The sequence below is a fragment of the Miscanthus floridulus genome, chromosome 2, assembly GCF_019320115.1.
Source record: "Miscanthus floridulus cultivar M001 chromosome 2, ASM1932011v1, whole genome shotgun sequence".
NCBI lineage: Eukaryota > Viridiplantae > Streptophyta > Magnoliopsida > Poales > Poaceae > Miscanthus > Miscanthus floridulus.
In genome coordinates, this window is record NC_089581.1 from 19,862,117 (window position 1) to 19,873,997 (window position 11,881).

Genomic DNA, 11,881 nt, shown 5'->3' on the forward strand with positions numbered 1-11,881 from the left:
ATGCTTTGGCTTGATCAACAAGTGGTCACGTCCCGTCCCGCCTCGACGGGCGGCACGACGGACCGGGGTGTCGATCCGCAACCCCACGGGGAGCGGGCGGCGCAGTGACTACACGTCCGTCACTATAGAGGACGTGAGTCTCCTCTTGGACCATAGTGGTCCTCGTATGGTTCCGTTAGTATCCGCGCCAGAGGGCCAATGGCAGCGCCCACAACACTGTAAAACAAATGTCGGCGCCCACAATACTGTTCGGGCTCTGACATGCCTGGAAGGGCCTTAAACCACCCGTCTCATCATATCCTGTCGGTACTTTCCTACAGGCGTGCATGGTATGGTCTTTGGTATTGCGGTTGACTTGGGTGTCCTGTCTTGTCTGCGCACATAGTTATGAAGGAGCAGCGTGCAGACGTCGGGCGAGGCGGAGCCAGCCCCCGGACGTCGAGAGAGGCGGAGCCAGCCCTCGGACGTCGAGAGAGGCGGAGCCAGCCCTCGGACGTCGGGCGAGACGGAGCCAACCCCCGGACGTTGGGCGAGGCGGAGTCTGCCCCGAGACATCGGGCGAGGCGAAGCTAGCCCCCTGACGTCGGGTGAGGCGGAGTCTGCCCTCAGACGTCGGGCGAGACGGAGCCAACCCCCAGACGTCGGGCGAGGCGGAGCCAGCTCCCGGACGTCGGGCGAGACGGAATCTGCCCCCAGACGTCGGGCGAGACGGAATCTGCCCCCAGACGTCGGGCCAGGCGGAGCCAACCCCCGGACATCGGGTGAGGCAGAGTCTATCCCCAAACGTCGAGCGAGGCGGAGTATGCCCCCAGACGTCGGGCGAGGCGGAGTCTGCTCCCGGACGTTGGGCGAGGCATAGCCAACCCCCGGACGTCGGGCGAGGCGGAGTCTGCCCCCAAACGTCGGACGAGGCGGAGCTAGCCTTTGGAGGTCGGACGAGGCGAAGTTAACCCTCAGTCGTCGAACAAGAGGTATAGTCGCGTTCTTACCTGCTCGAAAGCATCAACTTTCAATGATTATTAGCTCCTTTTTGGTATTCCAGTATTTGACCCCCGAAAACTGTAACCTCATATCATACTAAAAAAGGTACGGTCTACTGTCTGCTCGGCAGTGTTATTTCTGTAGCAGCTGCAGCTGTCGGCTGTCTAATTTCTTCTTTCCAGCTGGTGTAAATGTGAAGTCCTTGCTGTGCCGCAAGCGCTTCTGATGAGGCTGGTAATCCTTTTTTTTTCACCACGGTCAAAATCGAATTTCATTACCGTCAACCATCGAAATTACAGGAGCTTGATAACATGTATAACGTACAGTAATAAGAACTAATAAAAAACTGCCAACCTCCCTGGACACCCAAGGGTCCAGCCGAAGTGGCATCCAGAAACCACTTAAAAGTCAAGTGACAAAACTAGACCGCAAGCAAACTGCCAAAGATTAACCGCACAAACGCTGCTCTATCATTCCTTGCTACAAGCCAAGCACACAGGCTGAATCCAAAGAGACCCTCCTAGATAGAGCGCTACATGTTAGTTAACTTGCTGATCGTCATATTGCTTTTTCCCTCCTTATGCGCTTGTTGATTGACGTGCAGGACCACCGACTTCAGGACTGCTGCACCATGTTCCACCTGGGTAGCCACCTCTTGCTTTTGAAGACCTGACCAATAAGTCAGCAACGAGCATATCATACAGATGATCTCGGTTTGGGATTTTACTCTTTTTCCTTCAAAGCAAACAGAACAGAATTTCTATAACATATGTTTCCCTCTTCTTGTATTTGAATTAAATAGCACTACAACCTCGATTTAAAAAGGCCTAAGTGGACTGCTAGATGTCAACTTTTAAAATACAATGTATAAAATGAGGCAGATCAAATAAATCAACCGTCATATTCTTCTACAAAAATGGGCAATAGAACACCTGAATTGAAATTCTAATTTGCGCAGTGTAGGTAGGATGAAAACAGTTACCTCCTCAGGGTCAATAACCCTTGTCACACAACTTCATATGTAATCAAACCACCGCTTGGCTCTTGCCTGAAGACAGCAAACCTGATACATCTTCAGCATAAGAATAATGATGATGGTCAGGCCTTATCACCAGCACTCCTTTATTGCTTAGTAAGTCTATCACTCCCCAAAGCAGTTCAAATAAGCAGAGATGCATTTTCCCTCAATGAATTCTATTTCAAATTAGCCATCCAAAATGTCAGCATTCCTACTAGACTGACCATGACCAGGCTGCCCCCGACGCCTCTGTTTCTGTCCTTTCCTCTTTGCCTTGGGTTTCTTTTCAAGATCCCTCACCCCACGTCTCTTATACATCTTAAAGCTAACATGTCTCTCCTCCGCCATCTTCCTAACTTTCTCAGTGATCTCAGCAGCAATCTGACGGTTGTACAGCTTCTTCAGCCCCTTCATCAACTTTGCAAATGTGTCAGGCTGTGGCATCAGCCCTGCCTCTAGCATGTCCAAGCAATACAGGCAGGCCTCCTTGACATGTTTCTTCGCATACAATGCATGTATCCAAATAGTCCATGCACTCACATTGAGCTCACAGCCTTTGCTCACAATACATTCCCAAACATCCTTCGCAAGCTCAAGTTTCTCATCTCTGACCAACACATTGAGGAGGTCCTTGAGCACCCCATATTGCGGTGCAACAAAGAGCCCCCTCCCAACCATGTCTTTAAAATAACTGCATGCCTCAATCAGCAAACCCTGCCCAACAAGGCCACTCACCATGATAGCAAATGTGTCGACCCCAGGGCTGAGCCCACCACTTTCCATCTCATTCCACAATGTCATGGCTTGCTTGGTCTCCCCAAGCCTGCAGGCCAACCGAATCACCACATTGTATATCTTGAGGTCTGGTGGACACCGGCACTCCCGCATCCTCTCCATCAGCTCCAGGCACTCCTCAAGCTGCTCCTTCTTCTCGTGTGCAACAAAGAACCCATGGTACACAGCAGCGTCCACCCGCAGGCCATCCCTTGACATGGCGTCCAAGAACTCGTACCCCTGGGATATCTTGCCAGCCTTGCAAAACGTGCTAACCAGGGTGCCGTACGTGACAGCATCAGGCGCGCACCCCTTCCTTCGCATTTCCACAAACACCCGCATGGCCTCATCAACTCTCCCCCTCGAGCCAAGCCCCTGAATGAGGGTGGTGTACGACACCGCGTTCGGCGGGCAGCCACGCAGCTCCATCTGCCCCGCCAGCTCGAACGCGTCCTCGAACCTCCCGTCCGCGACGAAGCCAGCGAGCAGGGTGTTGAAGGCGACGATGTCAAGGGCGACATCCGCAGCCTTCATGCGAGCGAGCACGTGCTTGGCCTCGTCGAGCTTGCCCTGGCGGCACCATCCGTAGAGCAGGGCCGTGTAGTGGCGGAGCGAAAGCGGGAACCGGGGCTGGAGCTCCTCGACAAGCTGCTCGGCGGTGACGACGTGGCCGGCCTTGGAGAGGGACTCGAGGAGGGAAAGAAAGAGGGCGGGCTGGTCGTGGTCGGGGCGGGCGGAGAGCAGTGAGAGCGAGAACGGCAGGAGGCGCGGTTGCGGGAGGCGGCGCAGGACGGGGCACAGGAGGGAGGGGCCGAGGAGTTGAGAGGGGAGCGGCGCGAGGAGGGACGGGGACGGCGCGGAGGAGGCGCGGGAGAAGGACTTGGCGAGGAGCGCTAGGGAGGACGGGAGCGGCGAGGGCAACGACGGGGAGCACCAGTGGAAGAAGTGCAGCGCGAGGGAGGAGGCGGCGCCGCAGCGGCGCAGGACGGCGTCGAGGAGGTGCGGCGAGGAGGCGTCGAGACCCGACGCGGACAGCGCGGCGGCGAGCCTCTGCTGGTCGGAGTGGTGGCGGCGGAGGAGCCGGTACGCGTGCTCCGCGGAGGAGGCTAGGCTAGGATCGTCGTCGGCGGCGGTGGAGAGGCCGCGGCGGAGAGGGGTGGGGAGGAGGCACCGCATGGTCGCGGACTGGCGGGGTGAGGCCGGCTGTGGCCCGTGGCGGACGAGATGCAGCGATGTGAAATGTACTCAATGAAAACTGCTGTCAGCTTGCTAAATTTTCAGTCGGGAACAGTATTTTTCTCTCACACCAAACCAGCCAGCGGTAAATAATCCACGATTATTTACGGCCTCCACGATCGACAGCAGACAGACAAATTTTCGTATTCGACCTCAAGTGCTTTACGCGCAAACGAAATGCTAAAATTTGATTATAAGGTTGTGTGCTTGGGTAATTTTCAGCTGCAAAGTGCTCGACTTCTAACTATAACCTACACCGTATGAATTGCACACTCTATCCCCCACTTAAGTTCAACGGTGTTCTAAATCTGCTGAACTATGGTACCGTATTAGATATCTTGGACCAATGATGCATCAAAATATAAATGAACACAATACAGCAGAAGCAGGAAGATATATCATCTATGCTATGCACTGTTTTTATTTTTCGGATCAGGTATCAATTTCCTCCAAATGAAATCACCAGGCACCAGGTATAGCCGTATAGAGCAGTGAACACAACACAACACCCAGCTTTAAGTGGCAACAAAAGTGCTCGCCCTAGTGGTCCTGTCCACTTGTCAAGTTTATGGCATTTATGCACGTGAGCACGTCAAGCTAGTGGCTAAACGAACAAAAACACATCTTTTGAACCTATCCTAGTCTACATCGCACAAGCTCATAAGTGGAACTCGTGCTACAGCAACAGCAACAGCAGATACCATTTCATCAAGCTGCCGGCAACAGCTGATTACATATACAAGGCAAGTTACAACTGATCCCAGTCTTTCCCGCATGATCCGATCACGTTGGAAGTTTGCATCAACTTAACCGTTTTTTCTCTCCAATTTAATTGCTTCGTAAGATTTGACAACCTCTTTGAACTTCTCTTCTGCAGCCTCTGCACCAGTCCAAACATTCGTGGTGTTATGAATAATGACTGTCAGGAAGCAACTACATTGGAATTAGAAGAACCGTGTCCATGGAGAAAAGAAGATGTTTACCTCTATCATCTTGATTTTGATCAGGATGTACTTCCATTGCTTTTGTTCTAAAAGCAGTCTGCAGCAGGTGAAGTCTGAAAGTCAGATAACAAGAGCACAAGACCATAGATTAAGTATGATATACATAGCCCTAAGTCCTGCCAATTTTTTTGGACCTTCCTACAAACATAACTCTTATGAATCTACCCAGTCTATCTCCCCAACTAACCACAACTCCAATAGGCCCAAGGAATTTCCAGTAGAATGGTTATGGAATGAAAATGTCTAGATAAAATAGAGTGAGTGCATATTTGGGCCATAAACTGTCTCTTGCTTAAGAAGACACGAGAGAAGTGTTCAGCCTCTTTATAAAATACAAAATTCTCAGTCATCATCCTCATAATCAGCTCCGTTAAACTAAAAAGAAATTAAAACATGGAAGATTTTATTATAGTAAACTCAAAGGAGATAGTGAAAGGCAATAACCTTGACAAATATAACCATCCCGTATTTGTGACATATATAACTCTAAACATGAAGCCATGGAAACCCTCACTATCCAAGATACCAATACCAATCAAATTTAAATGAAAAAAAATGCAAATAGCTAGGTTGGGAATCTAGTTGGCTTTTTTTGTTTGTATAATGATCAACATGAGTGTTATCATTAATGTTAGGAGAGACAACATGTTCTCCAGACATGAAAATGCAGGGCACAAGGAAAAATAGCATGACAGATAAATTGCATTACCTTCACTTCTGCATCTGTATATGGTGTTGCTCGTGATCTACAAAGGAAGAAATATGTTTTACCAGGAAAACAACTGTATGAGATTTGGCATTTGGAATGCAGTACATAGATTTTCAAAGTTCAAGAAAAGGCAGTGGAATCACAGGAAACAGGGATGACAAAATCATTTTGTCCAATAAAACAATATTCAATACCAGTTTACAGTTTCTTCTTTTAAAACAAGAGCAGTAAAATGACAATGAAAATAGCAAAATGTACTTTCAAAAAAGTATGGGAAAATCATTATGCAACAAGAAAGTGCTTGTCAATACCATACTATAAAAAGATAAATAGGGAGTTTGTTGTGCAACAGGGAAATATTGATTTGATTTGAGAAAAGCACAAAGCAAATCAATTGGCTCAGCTCATAAATACGGATTTAAAGGCCAAGGACTGAATATTAGTCCAAGACAGTCTACCATGTCACAACTAGATCAAAAGATGAGCAGAAATTCACAGCAAGAGGTTTGAATAAAGACCTGTCAAGACCCAGAACTGCATAGTGATGCGACATAGGATAAACCCTAGGTCCTGCCGGTGTGTACGTCCGTCTATTTTTATGTTCCGAGTGAGAAGTATCAGTCTGCCAATACCAATCATCCCGAGGGATGTAATTGTAGCCACCAGGAGGGCCATTCTCCCTCCAGCTTTCATAACCTCGTCTAGATTTATTCCTCTCTCTGTTGAAAACACTTTGCATATGCCTTATTCTTTGCTGGAAAATTTTAAGCAGACAAAAGGTCAGCATACACACGGATTAAAAGTGATATCTCAATGCACAGTGAAAATATATGTGGCAGCGATACATGTAATCTAAAATTTCCATCTGTGCATTGAAGATAAGTGTACCATACTTGTGTTGATTGTTGAATACAGAAAAAAAAAAAAGATTATGAATATATGTAAACTCACAACTCTCTCTTGTTCCTCTTCATATTCCTGCTGCATTCGCTGATAATATCTTTTCTTAGCTTCCTCACTGAAACTTACACGACTTGAGCTATTACTTGTATACCTCCAAGACGATGTTGTCTGCACTTTATTCAACTTTTGAAGGAAAGGAGCATATAAGTTTATTTTCAAAGAGTTTAACCAAGTATAAGCAAGCATAGGGCAGAAACATATGATCATAAATCAAAAACAGGAAAGTTTAGTCAACTCCATGACTTCGACTAGGCAGCATTTTCCCTGAGCAAACCCTTCGACTAAGTGGAATTGACAGGGGACAAGGTCACAAGGCCTGATGCGGAGGGTCACCCTACTGCCCTATTGCAGTGCAATATTAGGCATAGAAGGGTGATACATAGAGGGAAAAACTAGCAGTTATCCTGGGAGATCATATTGACCTAGAAACCCTTCTCTGCTGGTTTTACCTAAAGATACCACCTAATGTCATAACCACATATCCAAGGCTTGAGAGATTTTGGGACTTAAATTCATTACATTAGATTTGTCTTGTCAGGCTAAAACTTGTCAACAGAGGATCTATAATGTTGTCCTCCTTGGCTAAGGAGGACACGCTTAAAGAACAGTATGAGTCTGCACTACGAAATTTAACAAATTAATAACCCATAGCTAATTATATTACCTGAGTGTAGAACCAGTCCACGCTTCTGCGAACTTGAGTAATCTGGAGTTCCACAGGAACACAAATGAAAGGTGAAATATGAAATCTTCGCAACAACTAGATAGCGCAACAAATAAAAGAATCCAGAGCAAGTACATATCACAAATATGATAGAAACGCAAAATTGCCAATAATCTCACATCAGTAGCAAATATTACAAACCAATTTCATGCGCATGATTAGTAAGCTCTACCTGATTATAAGGTTTCCATACTAGCAAAGTTGTTGTAGGCTTGTGAACGATAAGATTGGATCACTTGATACCCAATTGGCCTACGCAGAGCAAAACTGCAACTAAGCAGTAGGTCGACGCGCAAGCTAGACTAACCACGGAACCTAGCGAAGCAGGCTAGAACTGCCAGACATTAACGACGCGTCATGTGGGATAGCATCCTCAAGAAATTCTATCGAACACAAGCCTAACAAGGGGAGGAGAGGGGCACGCACCGCGAAACTGGCAGTGGTGACGCCGATGAGGCCGAAGATGAGGATTCCCCATGCCTTGGACGGCCGCCGCTCCTGCTCCCTCGACGCGCCGGCGCCGGCGCTCTGGCGGTCTGATTTGTCCTCCTGCGGGTGCGGGTGCGGCGCCATCTTCTATGGGGCTCCCCGCAGCAGATTTTCTTATCTCCCGGTTCGAGCTCGACGGCGAGGGGCGCCGGAGACCAAGATCATGCTTTCCCGATCGAATTCCTTCTCCTTTACAGCCAGCTCCCTCCCCGCGGCGCTGCTGCGTTGGGCGCGGCGACCTCAAGGGGGAGGACGAATTGGAATTGGATTGGTGGGGCGAGGGACGCGGCCGGGAAACGGGAGGGAGAGTCGAGTCGAGTCGCGACTCGCGAGTCGCAAGGCATCAAGCGCGCCGTGTGCCGATGCGTAGCCGCGTAGGGCGAGCGAGTCCGTGTGCGGTGTGCCACACCAAACAAGGAGAAAGCAGGATTCCAGTCGAATAGGATCCACTCGAGGACTTTCTCTTGTCAGCCAAACCGTGATCATCCAAATTGGCCCACCGTTATTACGGAAGGGGCAGTTTAACGATCACGGTGATCATTAATGCCTAAAAAATTAAGTTATGGTCAAGAAATTGTTGATATTGATATGTTGCTTAGGGGGCTTAGATCAAAAAGGGTGTACTCGGGGGGCTATAGAACAATCTCTGAAGCTTGACATCTTTTTATTCTCCCTCTTCGTTCTGATTTGGTCACATTTTGGTCATTATTTTGTTCTACTAAAACTAATCATGTTCTGCAGCACTACTGCGACGATACTTTTCAGCGAACAAACAATGTTTTTCTCTCATAACAAATCAGTTTGAATTTTAATGCAATAGATTATTAGACTCAGAGGTTCTTACATGATTCATCTCTCTCTCTTTTTCAAGCTTGAGAAAACCTTGTAACTGCTAAAAGTGGATAATATTTTGTCATTCTAAGGACACGGAGTCTAAATCTAAATTGTAAGTTCGATCGATTGGTCTATCGTCATTGAATGGAATGTTCTTAATTAGGGGTGACAATCCAATCGTGATGCGTCTAAGGATGTGTGTACGAGAACATAATTTCACCCAAGAGGGCTTGCAAATTTCACTTGCAAGGAGTCGGAATATATAGTGTCTGGTTCAATGAATGAGATAATTCATTGTCTACTCATTTTTTGTTTTATGAGATGGAATAGGTTGATACATCATTCACCTCATTCTTCACAAGATAATAATTAATATTATTATGGGGATTAGAGGTATTCCATCAAATTTGAAGAATGGACTCATGATGCGTAGCCTCACCTCGAATGGAGTGATTCCCCAAATTAAACCTAGGATACGACATGAGATATTGTTCTTTTTGATAAACAAACATGGCGTGCTAATTTTGTTATGAAATTATCAATCCACGATTAGACTTTGGCATTGGTCTGGAAACAATTGTTAAAACATAGTGTAACCCTCAAAACGTGTAAGAAATTGCTTGACAATGAGTATTACTACGACCTTCTATCCCGATTTATAGGTCGCTTTGACTTTTTCAGTACATACTTTTTGCTTTATGTCTAGATATACAATACATCTCGATATATAATAAAAGATGTGTATCTCGAAATGTCAAAACGATCTATAAATTAGAATAAAGGGAGTATATTATAAAGTACTTGATGTGAAGACGTGATTTTAGTTCACTTGGGGACGTTTTTGACATTTTTAATGAAATAATAAGAATGTAGGACAGGAAAAATGAATAGTGTCGGACATAAATATTGGTATAATTTTCCTTTGAAATAGGATAGGCGGCCCACAAGACAGACACCGAAAGGCAGTCAAGGCTCTTTTAGCAAAAAGAAATTGGCAACTTTTTCCAGGGATAAAACACACACTGCAAATTCTTTTTACCACGATTCAAGCGCTAGCCACTCACAGGGCACAGGCGGCAGGCCTACAGCCTTCAAGCCAACGCTAGTGCTGTTGCGCGAAGGAGCCGAGGCACTCAGCGCCCGATGCAAGGGCCTCATCTCCACGGGGGCGAGGATCCAAGGCGGCCATGGATCGCGGCACGAGCACAGTAGCCCGTGGACGGAGGCGAGGCCCACCTCTACCCGTCCGCGCCCCACACGGGCGCTGGCGTGACACACCACCGCCGTCGGTGGCTTGGGTGCAGGCAAGGCGTTCGACGGAACGCCCCCCGGCTTCCGAGCCGGCAAGGCCCAGCGCGGGGCGCGAGCCGGAGCTCCTATCGTGGGCGGACCTCCCGGCGGACATTCTGGGACTCGTGGTCGGTCGCCTCCCCCGCGTCGACGACCGCGCCAGGCTGCGCTCTGTCTGCCGGGCGTGGCGCGCCGCGGCGCGCGTTCATGGCCGGCCGCCGCCGCCGCTCCCGCTACTCGTGCTCTCCGACTTCTCCTTCTCCGCCTTCTGCGCCGACGGGGCTATGGCGGGCGTGCGACGCATCCCTCTGCCCTCACGGGAGATGGCGGCTGGCGTCCGCTGCGTGGGCTCCTTTCACGGGTGGCTCGTCGGTGTGCAGCTCAACAAAGGTCGCTACTTTGGTGATGGCCGGTGCTTCCTGATGAACGCTTTCTACCAGGACGTCGTCCGCCTCCCGCCGCCTTCTGTAAACACCCACTCCCTCGATGCCTATAGTAAATCTCTCCCCATCGCTAATGGCTCTGGTGCAGTGCAATGCACGGTCAATGGCGCCCAGTATGTGATGTCGTTCTGCAAGGTAGTCTTGTCCTCCTCACCGGACCATGATGGCAAGTGCATCGTGGCTGCTGTCTCCGTGCACAGGAGCACAGCTAGCCTTGCCCTCTGGCGGCCTGGGATGACGTCGTGGTGCGTGTGCCAAGGTGGCTGCATCAGTAAGTTCAGTGACATTGCCTTGTACCAGGGAAAGGTCTACATGTTTAGCAAGGTCACCACGAACCTCTTTGTCTTTGACATCTCAGAAGATGAGAGTGGCCTGATGGTTTCTGGTGTCGAGCGCTGTGTGACTGAACTGCCTGAGGTCAAGGATAGCTATGGACAGAGGTGGAACATAGTTGAGTGGCATGGGAAACTATTGCTGGTTGTGATATACTTGGGACTTGAAGGCTGGCACAATATTTGTAAGATTGGGGTATTTGAGGTGGATCTGAGCACAAACCCTTTCAGATTCACTGAGATCAACAGCTTGGATGGCGACTGCATTTTCATCAGCCCCTGCAGCAGCAATTCCTTCCGTGTATGTCTGTATGACGGAGTCGAAGATGATCTCATCTACTTCATTGATGGTGGCCTCAACCACTCTAGAAATGCGTCCCCTTTTGATAAGTTTGTGTACAACATGAGGAATGGTACATTGGCGCCATTTGCTGTGGAAATAACAGAAGACAACCTTCGGGCACCAGATGGCAGCCTGATGAATCCAACATGGTTCTTTCCTTCTGAATGAACAGCTGCAAGTCTGATTGAGCCGAAGCACTGCTGGTACCTGGTGTGAGGCGCCATGCTATTTCATTTCCAAAAACTGGATTCAAGTGTATGCTGTTTGTTTTTATGGATGGTTTCCATTTCCACAGTGCCTATCTGACGAACTTTAATTGGTAGTAAACTGATGCGCACTTTGTTTTAATATTTATATGTAGATTGTTAGTGGTTGCAGCTGTCTGTTTGCTTCATTAATAAGTGTTGTAACGACATTTAAATCCAGCATCGTACTTTAGTATGCAATGTGTTACTTGCCATTCTGTCAGACTAGCTAATTAAGCATCCTAACTGCTTGGAAGTTGGAACAATCTCTCTGGTGATTGGTTTTCACGCACATGATGACATGAAGAGTGAGAATGCTAGATGCTGCAGGTAAAACTTCTGACTAAAACTTCTAAAAGGTAGACCCTATTATCGACCTCATACGTTCTAATGATGTCAAGACGATGCCTATTGACATTGTGTATGCAGTTCTTGGCTTCACCTGGCCTTATCTTACTTTTGCACGAAAATCACGTGTACCTACTTAAATGTGTTT

General features: G+C 48.0%; 3 protein-coding genes across 3 annotated transcripts; 1 reads left to right on the plus strand and 2 right to left on the minus strand.

The window, feature by feature from the left end:
• Positions 1–1,239: 1,239 nt before the first annotated feature.
• LOC136519195 (pentatricopeptide repeat-containing protein At3g49730-like) lies at positions 1,240–4,021 on the minus strand. The gene is made up of 2 exons (XM_066512788.1): positions 1,964–4,021; positions 1,240–1,650 (listed from the first exon to the last, which is right to left on the minus strand). The coding sequence occupies exon 1, from the start codon at positions 3,947–3,949 to the stop codon at positions 2,186–2,188; it is 1,764 nt and encodes a 587-aa protein (XP_066368885.1). The 5' UTR covers positions 3,950–4,021; the 3' UTR covers positions 1,240–1,650; positions 1,964–2,185.
• Positions 4,022–4,426: 405 nt separating this feature from the next.
• On the minus strand, positions 4,427–8,239 carry LOC136538125 (uncharacterized). Its single transcript, XM_066530101.1, has 7 exons — positions 7,836–8,239; positions 7,350–7,391; positions 6,674–6,808; positions 6,241–6,476; positions 5,723–5,759; positions 4,993–5,050; positions 4,427–4,889 (listed from the first exon to the last, which is right to left on the minus strand). The coding sequence occupies exons 1-7, from the start codon at positions 7,980–7,982 to the stop codon at positions 4,816–4,818; spliced, it is 729 nt and encodes a 242-aa protein (XP_066386198.1). The 5' UTR covers positions 7,983–8,239; the 3' UTR covers positions 4,427–4,815.
• A 1,573-nt stretch (positions 8,240–9,812) lies between these two features.
• LOC136538126 (F-box protein SKIP23-like) lies at positions 9,813–11,555 on the plus strand. Its single transcript, XM_066530102.1, has one exon. The coding sequence runs from the start codon at positions 9,920–9,922 to the stop codon at positions 11,306–11,308; it is 1,389 nt and encodes a 462-aa protein (XP_066386199.1). The 5' UTR covers positions 9,813–9,919; the 3' UTR covers positions 11,309–11,555.
• Positions 11,556–11,881: the final 326 nt, after the last annotated feature.